The sequence below is a fragment of the Sycon ciliatum genome, chromosome 8 (genome assembly GCF_964019385.1).
Source record: "Sycon ciliatum chromosome 8, ocSycCili1.1, whole genome shotgun sequence".
Lineage (NCBI taxonomy): Eukaryota > Metazoa > Porifera > Calcarea > Leucosolenida > Sycettidae > Sycon > Sycon ciliatum.
Genome location: NC_088650.1, coordinates 6,271,044 through 6,289,006, shown reverse-complemented (window position 1 = coordinate 6,289,006; position 17,963 = coordinate 6,271,044). Strand labels below are relative to the sequence as shown.

Here is a 17,963-nt window from a genome sequence, read left to right as displayed (position 1 = left end):
CAAGCGGACATTCATGCATGTCAAAACTGGGCCAGGGAAAGAGGCGGAGAGTTTTCGCCCTCAAAAACTTCTATTTTAAGCTTCCGTTATAAGCCAGCGGCAGCATCGTCACCAGCACCAACATCTGCCACCTACACTATGGAGGGTCTACCTCTTCCCAGTATTGACATCCTCAAACATCTGGGAGTTCGCTTCAGTGCAGACCTAAACTTCCGTCAACACTACCTTGACATCAGTCGCAAATTCAAGCAGAGAGTAAGCCTACTTTGTCACATGGCACATCGTCTTACACCGCAGGCCATGATGCTCCTCTACAAGTGCTATGTTAGACCTGTGATTGAGTATAGCGTCGTAGTGTGGTCATTTCGTCTTCGTTCAAGCGACTTGAGTGAGCTGGATAGAGTCCAGGCCAGGTTTGCAAGATCCTACCTTAGGAAACGCAAAATCCAAATCGACTTTAATACACCCAAGCAGGATCTTAATAAAAAAGCTAACATTGAATCCCTTCTTTACCGCAGGCAGTTTTTAAGCTTGGTTACCATGCACAAATTTATTTTCAAGTATCGACGTTGCCTAGCTTCATTCCATTTCAATATCACGCAGAGTGCGAGACGCCCTAACAAAATTATTCTCCCTAAAGCAAAGACCACATCAAAATCGTTGTTTCTCTTCCAAACCTCCCTCTTATGGAACTGCCTCCCACCAAGACTAACTGCAGAACCATCCATTATTGTTTTCAAGAATGAGCTTCGCAAACTCACTTGCAAACATAGTGCTTTGCTCTCCGGTATGCCTACGCCATGTACATAACCCCCCCCCCCCCGTGTGCTCCCCAACGCATTCCCGCTGCACAACTTTTCACTACTTTCACTTTAGCTCATACGTGTACATGTACATCCTTCAAAGCGGTGAACCCCTTGATAGGCGACAAGCCTCTGGGTCATCCTAATAAAGATATTATTATTATTATTATAAAGCCAATGTTGTGAAATCTGACTTTACCCATAACACTCTGCTAGTACAAACAGAACGTTTGAGTATGGTGTAGCTTACCTGTGCAAGGTGAACCAGGGATGTTTGCCGACGTAGCATTCTGCAGAAATTCCTGGAAACTGTACATGATAACAAACAAAGATCAAGGGACACATGTCAACGGTCAATTCGATCAGTGCTGCAAACCGTATGCTAATCCAGAGAAAATCACTTTCAACATAGAGTTTGGACAAGTTACATTCACCATCAGAAATGTGATCGATTCAGACATGAAACTTCAGTTACCACGCCAACAAAATTCACGGTATGCGTTATACTCTGTTTGACTGAGTTTTCCGCATCTGTAGGAACGCCATCATCCCGAAGGATCAAAACACAGATGTAGCTCCTAAAGCGGTGAGAGGTGAGTAGATCAAATCCACCACTAAGTGGTTATTAAAGACCGAAAAATCCCATTCGCTGCATCCATGTTCCCCTCCCGTTACCAAACCCACAGGAGCTGGGTACATCACGTACCCTCCAGTTTACGGCCTTGAAGTCCTTCCGGGAGCTCTGCCATTGCTTGGCCCAGCCAACACGGTAGCTGGCGCGAAAACTCACGAATGTCCTGGCTCAAGCTGCAGTGACACGCAAGAAAACATCGTCAGGAAATGCGCTGATGAACTACTACGGCAAATTCGTTTTTTGAGACTTCAAAATAACCCTCATGGTGAGAACATCATCCAGCTCAGGTGAAAATGAACTAAGTTTTAAAATTTATTGACCCCACACAATGTGATAAATTGAGCGGAGATGAGTGGTTTAAGGCAAAATCCTAGTAAAGACTATCACACGCACATCACCTGCATAATAATATGTGAGCGGGATGCATCACATGATCGCATTGATCGGCCAATTGCATTTACCTTTCAGGCAACGGCTGAAGATTGGACGGGATTAGTACTTCCATCACTGCCTGCAGACAACAAACAGATTCATAAACAGCCATGATAATTAGCTGACACAACCAGTATTAATCATTATCAGTTCTGGACGATGCACAAGCTAACCCCCAGAAACTGTGCAAGACTGCTGATGATGCTTGTCTTATGTCTGGACTACGTCAAAGACGAACAAAGAGCGCCTGCTTCAGATACAATGTATCCCAGTTTAGTGTACTGGTATCGTTCTTCACATTCCCATCTAGTTAAACTTACACTCTACACCGAATAGTGACGCCGGCTGAATTATGTTACAAAGGCATTGCAATTGTGTTCCAGTAATTCAAACAGCTTTAGCGCAAATGGATTATACAAGTAGCTGAATCTGGTTCAGTTTTGACTCCTGCAAAACATTTCACAGATGATGTCATACCTACTACTATAGTACTTGGTATGTGATGATGTCACACCTACCTGGTATGTGATGATGTCACACATAGCCACCAGCTCAACGATGGCTGGCGATGCCATCAGAGAGACCAGGTGCGCTGGCATGCCCCGCCAGAAGTGCATCAGAAAATCCTGAACCTGCAATGAGATGGGAGGCAGAGCGAGGCATTTGATAAAACCATCGCATTGTAATCTCGGATTGTGACAAGGTTAAGTTGCTAAATGGAAACATGGAACATAGTGGGGCACAAGTTTTCCCCGTTTCCATTTAGTACTTCCTCGGCTCACCATCCGAGTATGTAAGTCACTAAACTTTGGATATCCGCATGAAAGCAAATGTGATCATACTGGTGTTCAATAGAGTGATGGAATGGTGGATATCTAAGCATGTATAGGTAGGAATTGTGTCACTGCTACTCGTAGTACGCTAGGAGGGCATGATGGGAGACCAATCAGACTATTCTACTATTCTAAATAAAGTCAAACCTATTCATACGTAGTTTGAGAGAGTTCTCCAAACGGTCTCTGGCCTATGGCAATCAGTGGGATTCAGATGACTTTTATCTATTCCAGTGACTGGTGTAGCCCAGAGACCGCTTGGAGAGTGCTGTGAAGGTGTATGGATATAGTGGATGGCTACAGTGGAGTCTTTGCATGTGGCAACATATTTGAGGGAGTTGAATGGGACAAATTCAACATGACTGTATCTAGAGAGGTTAAGATGCACGTTATTTCTGACGTGACGCGCAATTTCACGTAAAATTCGGCGTAAAACTCCAAATTTCGACGTGAGCTGCAGGTCACTCGCGTTGTTTTTCAACGCGCTAGCCAAATAACGCGAGCTGAACTTTCGCGTCACGTCAGACATAACGTGCATCTTACACCTCTCTATTCTCTTTCTCTCACCTCCAGGAAGTACGCTCGCACCACCGTGTCGAGTATCCGCTGGCAGTGCGTCCGGTACATAACCAGGAACGTCTCGACCTTGGCCGCTACCACGCTGCTACTAAACTGCACAGTCTTGATGCTGGGAAATTCGGGAAGAAGGGTTCCGCTCTTGGACGATGGGGAGTAGAGTGAGTTTCCATACTGGAGAATAGAAAACAACAATACAATAATTAGACGCGGGTGGAGAGCCAAGGAATAATGTATAAGAAGAAATGAGGACCAAAGAGCTACAAGTTACGCTATAATATCCACTAACACCACCAGCTACTTTACAATCAGCTCATGCGATAACATTGCACGACACTGACCAACGGTACTGACGTTCTACAGTCAACTTCGCTAATAACGACTGCGGATATAACGACAATTCGCGAATAACGGCAGAATTTCCATGCCCAGAGCAAAGTCCCATACCACTGTAATACATATAATGAGACTTCGGGTATAACGACACTTCGCGAATAAGGACACCTTTTTGATGTCCCGCCGAGTGTCGTTATAAGCGAAGTTGACTGTACACCTAACTGGCAACCAGCTCTAGCACATCTTGCATTCCAACAGCCTTCTAACTTGGAAGGTTCTGAGTTATAGAAAAAACATAAGGAGGGGTAGGTGAGCGCAACCAAGACAAGCACAAGCTGAAAGTCTCAGCTGTGAAGGGCGTTGGCGGATGTACATGTATGTCAGTAAAGTAAAAAGTAAATTATCGTATCCGTTCCCGAAGGGAACTACTAGGGGTACTAGGGGTGAAACAATTATACCGAATACTCAAGTACTCGCTCGGTTTTTCAAAAATAATCGTAATCGGAATAAATCAGAGTACTCGTTCATACCTGGTACATGCATTTACGACAGAAATCTGCAGTTTCAGAGCAGCAGTCGGCAGATATTGATGTGCAGACTGTGTGGTGAACATTTGTTCACGAGTAGAGAGAGCCCAAATACCCCAACCAATATACCCGAGAAAAATGACCGCTACTCGTACTCCGTTCAATCAGGATTGTATCATGTGATTTTAAGGCCCTTGGTGTGCAATTTTTAGGGGCTGAAGAATACTCGAATATTCCATCGGAGAAATTCAGAGTACTCGAACTCGGGATCTCGGTGCCAACTTTCACCTCTATTTATTGTCCTGAATGCCACAAGCAAAGTATTCAACCCGCTAACATTGCAAAAGTGCTAATAAAAGTATAACGATAATAGCCACTAGACTGCAGTAACATGCACAGTGGTGTCATTGAACAGTCTATGCTCTTACCTCCCTCCGCGTTGTGTTACCAGAGGTAGCAGAGAAGCGTGTCAGGCCTTTGCGAGAATACACCGTGTTGTAATAGGGAGATGTTTCCTTGATACCTATCCCATAGTAATGATACCTGAGGGAAACAGCAATTCAATACGTAAATTAGTAATACCAAGAACAAAGTACAGTTAATCCTGTGACTAACGACCATACACCCCTTGGGGCCAGGGAAAGCGGTCTTTAGTGGCAGTTAGTCCTTAGTTAGAGGTTTGCACTGCAAAACCATATATGAATGTGAGACCGTCCTTGCCGGGTGAAGTGGTCTGTAGTACCAGGCTGGTCGCTAGTCACGGAGGTCTTTAGTTACAGTTTTTACTATACAAAGAGGACCAAAGAGCTACAAGTTACACTATAATGTCCACTAACACCACCAGTTACTTTACAATCAGCTCATGCGATAACATTGCACGACACTGACCAACGGTACTGACGCTCTACACCTAACTCTAGCTCTTTGCTCCTCGTTCTTCTTAAAAATTAATCCTTGGCTCTCCACCCGAGTCTACATATACAACGTACAAAGCATGCACTTTAGTTGCTGTTGTCTTGCGAAAGTTCCCAGCCCACGAAGAGGAGCATGCGACCCCACATACTACATTCATCATTAGTGCCTGCACTATGTTTACCTTTATAGCAGTATGTCGCCTCTTGGAAAGACAGGTCACAAGCATCAGTTATCTTTGAGGAGACCTGCATGTGTTTTGCGAGGCCACCTCTTGAATTGCTAGGCTAGGCATGATAAGAAGCTCATATTCATTTCTACCAAATGCTGCTATGGCTTCTTCACCATTTATCAACTACTTTGCGTCCAAACAGAGTGGCAATAATCTACATTGTAGCAGGCTCCTGATGTTTAACGCACAATGATCAGGTGGGAAATTCAAGAGTTGTTTTCAGCATGACTTTCAATTCAGGGAAATTCAAGAGTGGTTTTCAGTATGATTTTCAATTCCCGCAAGTTGAAGAGTTGTTTTCAGTATAGACGAGTACGCAGCTTACTTTGATTGGCCTCTCGTGCCCAGTCTCCGTGTTGTCAAATTTGGGAACTTCTGACGAATAACCTGTGAGAGAAGAAAATGAACCATAAAAAAACCAGCAGCAGTTTACTTTCCATGGGTATTCGGTTATCAGCTTGTTTTCTGCTGGATGCAGCAAGAATGTTTTGCACACTGTGCCCACCAAAAAATCACGGTTCACATTAGACTCGGCTGGAGGCTAAGTTAGCTTCATCCATAGGGACACCACCACCCTCTGTGCCAACTGCCAAGGGACATTCTAAATAGTCCAACATGCAGTGTTGAACCTACATAGGATTTAAATTCTCTGTATGCTCAACATGGGTAGGGGATGTGGTGTTGAAGGGATACTGAGAGCAAACAATGAAGCACACTGCCAAATGCTTATACACACACGGAGATATATGCTATGAACTAGCTGTTGCGTTGTTTGCTAAACCCCTTGCTTCCTCCTCACTGGTAAGAAGTTCAAAGAATCACTCTCCACAGATCTTATGAGCAGGACATCTGAATATGATTCGCCAGCCGAATTCCTGAGGATCATGAGAATGCCAAACGCATTGCTTTATTTATTTTTTTATTTATTTTTTTTTTTTATTGAAAAACCACAAACCTTCAGACATGTGAATGTGCACATGATATACAGTGTACATACGTATGTATCGAGAAGGCAGCACGGAAACGGCAGTGGTGGTGAGGCCTGGGCAGCTCGTCCGACCGTGGGTCTCGGAGTCAACACTGGGCAGACGCACCGGGGGGGGGGGGGGGGGGGGGGTAGCTTAGGAGATAAGGGATGAAGCCAGCATGATCATAGTATGTAATGCATATGCAGAAGTAATAATGATGTTAATCTTAAAAACAATAGTGCGGTGGACCTGCGCAGAGGAAAGGCATCATGGACATGATCTACGTGTATAACATAATAATAATATAATAATTAAAAGTGAGCTAGGGCACATCATACACACACATATGCGCATGTTCAAATAGGAGATCAACCTGATAGGGCGTTCACCGGCCTTGGGTAATCTTGAAATAGAGATATTAATTTTATTGAAGAGATTATTATCATACGCTCACATAAACACCACATACCAACCATGTGCACCCACCCCCACACACACACATGCGCGCGCACACACACACACGTGCTCGCACGCACGCACACACGCACACACACATACACACACACCACACACACACACACACACACGCACACACATACACACACCACACCACACACACACCACACACACACACACACACACACACACACACGTACACACAGACACACACGTGCACATTCACGCAGACGCGTAATCATACATAATATTTGTGCACAGACTCACTCTCTCACAGTAACGTCCAGAAAACCACCACGCCGAGTCCCTACAGCCGGTCGGTCGCCCAGTCCCAGTGGCTCGAGCGCAGGAATCCTTGGCACAGGTGCTATTCCCATGCTACCATGGGAGACTACCAGTGGTGGGGGAGCTTGCATGCAGGCCACTCAGCCAATGTGTCAGTGCATATGAGTGTCACAGACAAGATTGTGCCCTGTCCATCATCTTACCATAGTGTCCTGATGCATGCCGTGGCCTTTTCAACTATATGTACTCACCGTCTCATGTGAAAGATTGTTTCACAGGCTGCTCCTGCTTCAACCATTTTGCCCCAGCAGAAATCATTGATCAATTTTTTTACTGAAAGTGTAGGACTTGGATGTGAATTACCTTTCCAAAGCTGGCAGCACTGACAGGCGTCAATCCAGAGCTCTTGCAGAAGTCTAGATAGTGAGTATAGAGAACACTGCGGGGCAAGCACATGCCCTCAATTTGCTCGTAGTTATCGCTCAGCCTGCAGCAAATAAACACAGTCACCCATGCTGTTTGTTGACACATTGTTACAGCTCAGCCTGCCACTGCAATCACACATAAGCTAAGACCTTGCATCCCCACCACAGATGTCAAGACGGCAAATCATGAGCTCTTTTTGTTCCGGTTGTAACTTTAGGCTCCTTGATCACGGGTAATGTTTCAGATATTTGTACCAGTTCTTTCACCCTCTTCTCGTCAGGTGGGTACAGCTAGACTGAAAGGAAACTAATCAGTACAATAGAAGTAATACTTATTGTAATATTCACTGGTTTGAGGGAAAGACACAAAACGGGAAAAGTCTGAAGCAAAAAATTACTGTCACCACCAGGACACGAACCACGGACCCTCGCTTGTAGCCAGCGATGCTCTAACCACTGAGCTAAGGTGTAGCCGTCATCCCAGCAGAGACCGTTCAACATTTTCTTCAGACTTCGTAACTCACAATAATTATTGTAATGGTGACATAAGCCGCATTAAGAGCAATTACAACAATAGCCTCTGTGGCCCCTTAATGGGTGTTTGGACCGTGCTTGATGTGTGTCTTTACCAACATATTTATCAACCATAAGTACAGCTGTAGTGGTGTCTTCAACTTCATGACTGTACACGATAATATAACTGTTTTCTCAATATCTCAAGGGCCAGCTCTCATAGAATACTGAAGGTCTGCATGTGGTCTTGCTATCAGCGCATCAATATTATGCGGCCAGGGCTCTTTACTTGGCACATACCATTGCAAGGTAAGGTTGATTGCTTCAGACTTGGATGTGCTGGCTCTGCTGAAGGATTTTCCTGTTCCAGCAAAAGAAAACAACATCAATTTCATACAGGCGTTTGTTCTATGCGATGGAAACTGAGGCAAGACTTTACGAACAGTAAATTGACAGCAGCCGCTTCCGGCCACCGTTTCCAGCCGATGCACCGGGGATACCCAGGAATGAAAGACACAGTGTGAATCACCTAAATGCATCCATGATACAGTACAGGGGTCAGCGACCATGTGCCAAGGAAAACTACAACGGTTACGCAGCAGCAGACACAGCACGTACATGTACATGTAGCTTGCCCCTACAGACCTACGCCACGTAGATCTACGCCACAGGCTTACCTTTTTGTTTTGATTTGTTGGTGCTGGCTGTTGGTGGTGCTGTCGTGGCCTTCGTTGATGCCGGCTCGGATGACTCACTGCCTGCCGGTACGCTCGTTCCCGCCTCCGTGTCCGGCGCACTGCTTGCCTCCTCGCTGGCCGCAAGGTTGTCGCAGGCGGCGGCTGCCAACTCTTCGGGATTGCAGCCGGAACTACTGTCGGAGTTTGGCGGGGACTCCATGTCAGGCCCGTCAAATGTAAACATCGACGATCCAACGGAAGGGCCTGGCTGAGTGGACGAGGAGCAAGCAATCTGGATGAAATAATTATGGAACGTGAAACAGGCGGGTATGAGAGATCACGATAACGAGATTTAGGTTTTCAGATCGTTTTCTGGCTATTCCAGCTTGTTCTGCCCTTGGGAACGAAACAGCTATGTCCTCGATGCCGGATTCAATTTCAGAACGGTAAGCATCGTCTCCTTGGAACGCCATGGTTGTCATTTCAGAAGGGTTACCCGTAGAAACAAATCCAGGTCTCGCCACTAAGATTCAAATTTCAAATACTTCCTTTTGATCGCTGTAATTATTATTCCGTCGATATTATTGCACATGTATGCGGTAAATCACGCTAGCGCTGCTGCATGCTTTCTGTAGTTAGAGTCGATGTATTTTCGCGCTGGAAGTGGAGCTGGAGTTTGACTGAAATGACATCGTGACTAATATGGTATGCATGTACTTTTGATGCAGGGTCTGCCGGAGCGCCATAGAGTTTCTGCGGCACAAGTTTCTTCCCCCCCCCCACCCAGCCTACTCAAGCTCAACGGATGATGTGTGTTAGTGTTACAGTCCATGTGTAATGAGAAGGGAGTGGTGAATTTGTTTTTTTAACGATTTACTGAGTGGATGGTTCGATGGACTTCTCGTGTGCTCTGAACGGCAGTCGTGAGTCTGCCAAGTGTCAAGTCGGGAGGAAAGGTGCGAGGGAAAGCACACCAACGTTGCGTGTTTGCGTTACGAAAGCCTGTGTTATTTGCGAGCAAACTGCTGGGGTAGAAACACAAAAAGGAATAGCCGACTTAAAACGGGTTTTCCATCATCCACTGTCCTGTGATATCCTATCTGGATGAGAAAGGAAAGAACACGTCTGATAGACTAGAGGAGTGTTTTCTTGCTTGCATGGCTGCGTGGACTGCATGGTGTGTACGTTTAAAACTACATGTACCTGCAATAGCTGCATACACGAGGAATGAAGCAGTGGAATAATATTGCAGGAAACAAACAGGGCTGAAATAAGACCTTTTCCCACCCGATGGACATTGATGGAAATGCAACTCTCATCACTCATCACTCAGGACGGCTCGTTGTACTGAACACAATGTGACAATGACTTTCAAGGGGACTAACAATGAAATTAATAATTCAAGGAGAGACAATGTCATCATTGACCACTAGTATAGTATCAACTTGGCTTTGTTTTCACGCGCTCTTGCTTGTTGTTTTATTGTTGCACTGCTTCTACAATAGTAGATCTACTCTTTGATAGTGAGTATCCATACTGTGGCATGGCGCGTGCTCCGTGACCATGACGACCGCACCACACAAGCTACATGACATGTATGTACTGCACGTGATAATAATAATGATGTGCATTGGTCATGTACATGTACATCGCTTCATTCACCGATTGTAAGACGAATGAAGGCGACCGGTTACAGCGTTCAGCAATTGACTTAGTCAATCGTCCAGATGCATTATGCCGATTGTGCTGCATCTCCTGCTCACAAAGAGTGCCATTGTTCTGTGCGAGGACACCACAAGCCACCACCGACTGATAGTGATAGAGTTGTACACAGAGAATACCATGCCATCCCTAATACATTTACTACCACATACATATACAATGTACTAGTAGCTCATTATCTATCCACACGTCCTTTGCATCTCTGTTGCTCTTGATTGACTACTGACATTCTCTTTCTTTACGGAGTTGTTGTTGCTGTTGCTACTCATTCGTGTACCCTCCTAACCTTTAGTGTCTTACATGTATGGCCGTGGTTGGCTATCACTCACTCTCTTCACATTGGCTGGTGTTTCCTCTGAGTCTTGAGATGCTGTAACAAATAGGAACGACTGACCGTCCTGGTGTGTTAGCTACAGAATGACTGGGCGCGGGCTGGGAGGGGGGGGGGGGGGGGATCGCAAAGGGAGCGACACTGACCTCCGCTCAGATCAGGTTGGTTTGCGTCGCTACTATACTGGACCACAATTACGTTCCGTGTGATTTGATTTAGGGCCAGGCTTCTATCACGTCACTGGATGGCATTGCTGATATTTTGAAAAATATGCCATGTGGGCGCTGGAATAACGTCTTGAACAAGACGATAAACTACATTGCGCTTGTGGTATGGACCCTCCTGTTGTCCTACAGACTACAGAAAAAAGACCAACGGGAAATGCTCTCCGCATGCACCCTGTCAATTATCGAAAGACAAGCACGCGGCTGACCGCGTGGGCAGAGGGCGAGTGTCACTTGTAACCGGAGCCGGCGGAGGGCCTTGGTCCGTTTCGCTGGGTTCTTCCTCTTATGGGCATCACCAAGTTTTGGCCGAGCCTGGATTCTTCCAGTAAGATGTTAATCATGAGCCGGGACGATTCGTTAGTGGAGAAGATATCGAAGCAGTACCATGACCCGATTCGGCTAACCGGCTAATGTCATGAACAGGGGGCAAGGGATAGGTGGAAACGCCAGAGAGGGAGAAAAAGAGAGAGAGAGAGAGAGAGAGAGAGAGAGAGAGAGAGAGAGAGAGAGAGAGAGAGAGAGAGAGAGAGAGAGAAAGAGAGAGAGAGAGAGAGAGAGAGAGACGCGAGGAAATTTTATTGTTGATATTGGCCAATGAGGGGAATTCATGGCGGTGAGATTGCCTGTTGTGCCTGTTGTCGCTCTAGGTTTTAAACTTGATATTCGACCATCTCCTGCAGTGGTACCCTGTGACTACCATCTCCTGCAGTGGTACCCTGTGACTAGCACGCTGCAAAGCGACAACTGGCACGGCCGTGGACTGCATACTGGCAGCACGACTAGACATGGCTACATGTAGCTGCGCTCGGTTTTGTACTCGTGAACTGATTTCATCATGTCTTCAAGGTTGCAACTCTAGCTCTAATGTTCAAATCAGGAAGTCGTGAAAGCGTTCACAACTCCGGCCCTGGTTCAAATCACTGCGAACAACAACTAACTTACCACACCTAGCTCTGAATGTCACACGGTGATTGTAGATCTACATACCAGTATCCGCTCAATGCAAATACAGCCGCACAGTAAGAAACCAGTGGCGACAAGACCATAACTTAAATAAGGTTTCAAGACGTAGTTAGATGCGTAATGGACACGAAGTGCCCGTGTACTAACTGAACCGACCAGAAGTCTCCCTGTCAAAGGTGCAATCATCGAGTCAGGCACCAAAATTCAAGGAGAGCCGTACCACAACCGATCCAGTGGAAAGTACAACCAGGATTTCAATAGAGCCTATTTTGGTTATACCAATAAGTTTAGACACTTGGTGAAGAGATCGGAGATTAGTCACGTGGTTTATCCACCGGAGACTGTGATTAGATGGACTGCGCTCAACTTATTTAGGCATAGAAACCAATTGCCAAAAACATTGGTCGAGGGTCAGATGTTTTCGTACAAATCACATACGTTTGAGGGAGTTGGGAACGAAGTATTTTGATAGGCTTAATTGTAGGTTTTGTTGTTGTTGTCGGCTGACGTCCTACGTGTGTTGCTGAACCTGACTTGGCGTTACCCACTGGAAAAGTATGGGCAAGTGAGCAGGAGCTGCGACGGTAAGAGGCTGCATTGCGAACATTCACATGTTAGTAACTTAGGAAGAATGTCAGCGTGGAGCATTCTGTTATCGTCTTCCCGGAAGGAGAACTATTACTTGGTCGCATCGAACAAAAGTCGTGTAGGAGACGCATGGATGCTCGTCGTTTCCCGCTCCTGCCGTCTACACCACTACGGGCTTGTGCAGGGCTCCCTCGACTAGCTTCACGCCATGTCTTTGCCAGTACGCTCAGCTGTCTACAACCTGCACATGTATTCATGTACGCGTCTTGAAACATTACTTTGCAGTTTGCAACATATTTTCATGGGCGAGGCACGAGGAAACCTTGCCGTACCAGGCGGTGAAGCTTCAATGTAGCGGCGCTAGTCAATGTCATGCAGAGTTCGGCAGCGATTTGCAGGCCGTCACATCAGAGACGGCGTCCGGCCAATGTAACCGACAATTTCGCCCGCAGCTCCGTAGAACGGGTTTAACCCTTCATTTCCCCCGAGACCTTAGCAAATTGTTTTTTGAGAATTTAAATATGAACGAGCAACGTTTACAACAATGTTCTCTCGATGATGTCGGGCCTGTACAAGATGCGGTGGGGCGAGCGTGGCGAAGCTGACACGTAACACGTAACTTTAGTTCCTGCAACTGGCTGTGATCAACACGGGCTACTTGTCAAATACCTGTTCCCACGATGGGATCGTCACGCACGGCGGGCTGGTGATTATGCATGCGTGAACCCATCTACCCGTCGTCAGCAGCAACGCTGGGACAAATCGGGTCCTCAGATCTACAAACTGAAAACGGCCTATTTCCGCCACGGCTGCCGCTTCGGAAATATGGCAAGAATGGCGAATCCGAGCACCACCTAAGTAGACGATTGCTTTGCCCACCATCGGTGTGTAGTCATGCGTAGACAGAAATGAGAATCCCACTCCTCTCCCCATTTGTACCGTATTTCCGCGCATATAAAGCCATGGCGTTCAATATAGGCGAAACATCGCTGTTTTGGACCAAATTTTGGGAGAAAATAGCCTCGGTTTTAACGCCATGGCGCTAAAAGTGAGAGACGCGTACATGCAAAAACGGCAGAGTATGAACTTCGAGTACTCGTATGGTGCCGTTGCACTTTCATGTCGAGCATCCATGTTTTTTCAATTTTCCCTGAAAATTTCAAATTGTGAACCTATTGTGTACAAGGTGGCATACAACCTTGTGTGAAGGTGTGGTGGCGGTATGGCATGTGACAGTGGGGATGGGTACATGCAGGGAGAATCACCGCTGCTGTAGGTTCACTGAAAGAATTGAACTCACCTTTAACGCCAGATGCTACTTCCTCCACATTGAATTTTGTTCACTTATAACGCCATGGCTTTATAAGTGAGGGTGGCCTTATATTCGGATATAACGCCATGGCTTTATATGCGCGGAAACACGGTATGGATAATATGGAAGACGCGATTTCAGGACTTCCCAAAGCCCATCGCCTATCGGTGGGATATCCTACGTGAGTCGATAACGGTGGGTATAATTATTATAGTGCTTGATCACGACCAGAGGGCATTTGACGGGAATGGGAGTGTCATCAGCGTTGCAAGCACTGTTTCATCGCGTTGCAAACAGGTATTTTGAAATTTGGTGGCCTGCCAGTGGCCGCCTAATACCAATTGATTATGCAGCATCACGCGAAGTATTAGCATGCCGGTATTGCAAGGGGCGCGCGTGTGAAAGAGCAGCATGCACATAATACTAGTATTATACAATCACGTACATGTAGGTGTACATGTACGTGTATACCTGACGACACTTGCCCAGGAGCACAGAGAGTCACGACGAACGGAGACATTGTGCACGAATCCTTTTCATCAGTGCGATGCAGCGATTTATTATAATACAAATCACATGTCCTTTGGTGGGGTACCAGTAATATTGATCGTAAAATGCTTCGAAAAGGGCACAGATTTTATAAAACGGGATTGTATTGCCCCCCCCCCATTCCTAATACGATTACAATGTAGGTAGAATGTCTCGATCCATATAAACCATCCAGGCGTGCTAGTATCCAGTTCACGTACTAAGAGCATTCTTCTCAGGGGCCTGTCCGCGCGGTTCGCAGACCTGACTTCACTGCCACAAACCTTGAAGCGTTACTTTTAAGACTAGCAACAAGAACTCTGTCCACAACCTTGAAAGGTAGCCCACCGCGAGCTGAGACATCCGCTGCACCATGGAGGGCCGACCAGTGTCACATACTAGTACATACTAGTATCGTCATGAACCCACTTCTGACACACCAGTCGCCAGTCGGAATTAATTGGACAGTCACACGATTATTCTCCCAACTGTTTGGGATGGAATGATAATAATTATTCTTTTATCCCACGATGGCGTGACGCCAATAAGGACGGTTGATAAGTGTGATAGAACGGATATTGAATAAATGATGATATCATAATATTGGTACACCTATCGTTTGGGGATATAATTTTCATTTCCGAAGTCTGAACAACCCGAACAGGAGCGAAGAAACGTTAAAAAAACCTTCCCCTCATATGTTATTATTTCTATAACTTAGAACCTTCCAAGCTGGAAAGCTGAACATCAGCACCGTCGGTCAGTGTCGTGCGATGTTATCGCATGAGCTGATTGTAAAGTAATTGGTGGTGTTAGTGGATATTATAGGGTAACTTGTAGCTCTTTGGTCCTCTTTTCTTCTTACGAATAAAATATAAGCCCTTCTGGATTGGAAATTCTTTCACGACTTTCTTGACTTTGCTCTAGTGATTTGTCTAAGCTCCCTCCGCTCCGGAGTCATCTTATCAGCCACTTGGACATTCAAAGGGTGTCGGCCATCCCATGCTTGACGCTTTGTGTAAGGTCGAAATTACATACAGGTACCATGTGTTGAGAAGCGGAGGGTTTCCATCATTCTACAATCTATGTCTACATCATGTGCATGTACTAACACGTTATGATTTCAGTCGTTTGCTGGAGACGTCCGTAAAAGGGTGCCATACTGGAGCGTGGTCGTATGGAGTTGGGAATACATGAAGCAGGCCGCGGATCGTGGATTACGTGCAATTGTCCACCCATGGAGGTGGCATCAGCGTAAAGTAGTAGGGTTTCGGACGTTTGAACGCAGTGGCGGTTTTCACCACTTTATGGAGAAATTCGTCTGACGACACACAAGTTACCCAAATTCCGGATATTCGCTATGTACATGTACATGTACATGTAGTAAGACAAGTATACATTTCAAAAGCACAACGATGGTGGATGACAAATGTTTACAAAAATAATTTTATCCTGGACAATACGACTCGTACACAGCCGTAGCGGGTCAGGTTCCCTCGCGGATCGTACGGTAATTTGATGTACTCGTAACATAACTCTTTTCTTTACTTTCCGTTTAGTGTTTTAGTCGTGTCGTCCCGCCACAGTCCGTGTTTCTGCCATTCATTGGTCTAACTCTAATCTATGGCTGGCCGTTGCTTACTTCAATGACTACTTCATCATCTCCGCTTGCAGAGAATGTATTCAATAGACACGTACCCAGACTAGCTAGCTAGTATATGTAGCTACTCACAAAACGAGGCAATGCTTTGGCAAGTTACTGGAGCTACTTATACATGTAGTTTCATGGAGCCTGGACTCGATACTCACATACGCAACACATACACTCGCGCACACGCGCAGACGTATTCACACGGCGAGATCAAATTCCGTCGCACTTACCGAATCTCTGGGGATGAGGAAAGCGGAAGACGTCATTGCCTACTCGACAGTAGCGATATCCATGTGGGAATCAGAAAGCTTTCCTCTTCGAATTAGCAATCAATCAGCAAGCACTGTTGTCGTTCAAATTCCGGATATGGATTTCTGATGCAGCTGCCGCTGGTCACACACACTGCGATAGAAACTGAAACTGAACCTGCGGTTGCTTACAAGCTGCGAACGGAATCGCTAATATCCCAACTGCAAGGGAACTTTTGAACCGTTCCGCACACCGATCTGCACCCATCCACACACGCATACACACCACGGTCTTCAATTCGATGGCCCACCAGCGTGCAATCCACAACAACTTCTGATCTTGGTGTTCAGCCCTTCAACCCACCCTTGTGAATTCCCGCTGGGCCGCGCAAAGAGAAATGGTCAGCTCATCAGAGCCGCAACTGTCAGCAGATCAGCGCGATAATCGCTTGACTCGCTGTCTTGCCGGTGCGTTCCGTCCAATGATGCTCTCAGCAATGTTTCACTGCTTGCAGACGTCCGCACGGGTCGCTCGGTCGATGTTTCGCTTATGTGCGCACGTAAAAATCGCGCAACAGCGCGTAATACTGTCTGGCCGGAGAAATCTAACGGCCAATGCCAGGGACATAATGAACACTTTGCTTAGGTGTACCCGCGCGGTATTCTATTATTTTCGACTATGAGTATCTACATGTAATTGGATGTGTGTGCACAGACCTAGATGTAGTACTAGTAGTAGCATCGGTGATGGGACATGGACATGTACGTATAGTGTGCGGATTAGTGATCTCCATCTCGGCATACTCATCGACTTCATGATTCTTGTCCCTGACAGGGGCAAAGGATTTACTCCGCTCGCCGCTGCATGGCAACTCCATGGGCATGGAGCAGCAATGCCGTATAACCACATAGTGCATCACTATCGGAGAAGGTGACCTGTACACTTTGTACTACGAACTAGACCCATGCATAATTATTATGTACACCCTGATCTCCCATATGATCGAAGCCAAAGCCAATTGGCAAATGCTAGCTATGGACGTGCATGACACATGAACGTCGTGTGCACATGAACATGTACACCAAGCTAACGTGTTACTTTCACTGCACACGTTTTAGTTCCAATCTGTTGTGTCATGGCCATACAGTTGGCCGATGAAGCGAGCCAAGTACCCGGTTCCCACTGCAGCCCATCGCACTAAGCACGTAAAGGCTTCCTGTTACTCAGCAGGGCCGCAGGGGGCCTTCAAGCGTAAATTCTGCTTCTGTACGAGTGTCCTTGGGTCTTAGCTTAAAAAAAAGAACACAGCCTCCGTCGAACCTACAAGTTATCATGGTTATCCCTTTCAACAAATCTTCCTGACCAAGTCGGAGCCTTTGCTTTGGCTCGAGATATGCGAAGAGGATGCTTAGGTGAATGTTGGTCTCATTTGTCCTTTGCCCCTAGTTTTTCTTCCTTTTCTCATTCAGGCGGAAGGGGAATCTATTAGCGTGAAGCAGATAAAATCTCCACTTTTTGTTTGGATCGAAGTTGCCAACCCCCGAAATCCTGTCACCTTTAGATTATAGCGAGATTACATAACACCAAGGAGGTGGTTGTATGTACCTCGAGTGGTTATGTGCTCTTGGTTAGATCCATTGCTTGCCCACTTTTCTCGCCTCGTGCTTATTGATACATTTCTACTAGACTTCTACTCTCAAAAGGCCTGGCCAGCGTAATCGTCACGCCTCCACTAGCCGACTGGAGTGCATTGTACTTGCAGTAAAGTGGCCAGTGGTATAGA

At 46.2% G+C, this 17,963-nt stretch overlaps 1 protein-coding gene across 1 annotated transcript; it reads right to left on the bottom strand.

Moving 5' to 3' along the window:
* Window positions 1–969: 969 nt before the first annotated feature.
* Window positions 970–16,776, bottom strand: LOC135823512 (transcription factor RFX4-like). The gene is made up of 11 exons (XM_065336355.1): window positions 16,162–16,776; window positions 8,610–8,901; window positions 8,233–8,293; window positions 7,358–7,481; window positions 5,611–5,672; window positions 4,570–4,684; window positions 3,270–3,452; window positions 2,388–2,501; window positions 1,899–1,948; window positions 1,510–1,610; window positions 970–1,112 (listed from the first exon to the last, which is right to left on the bottom strand). The coding sequence occupies exons 1-11, from the start codon at window positions 16,195–16,197 to the stop codon at window positions 970–972; spliced, it is 1,281 nt and encodes a 426-aa protein (XP_065192427.1). The 5' UTR covers window positions 16,198–16,776.
* Between the last annotated feature and the right edge of the window lie 1,187 nt (window positions 16,777–17,963).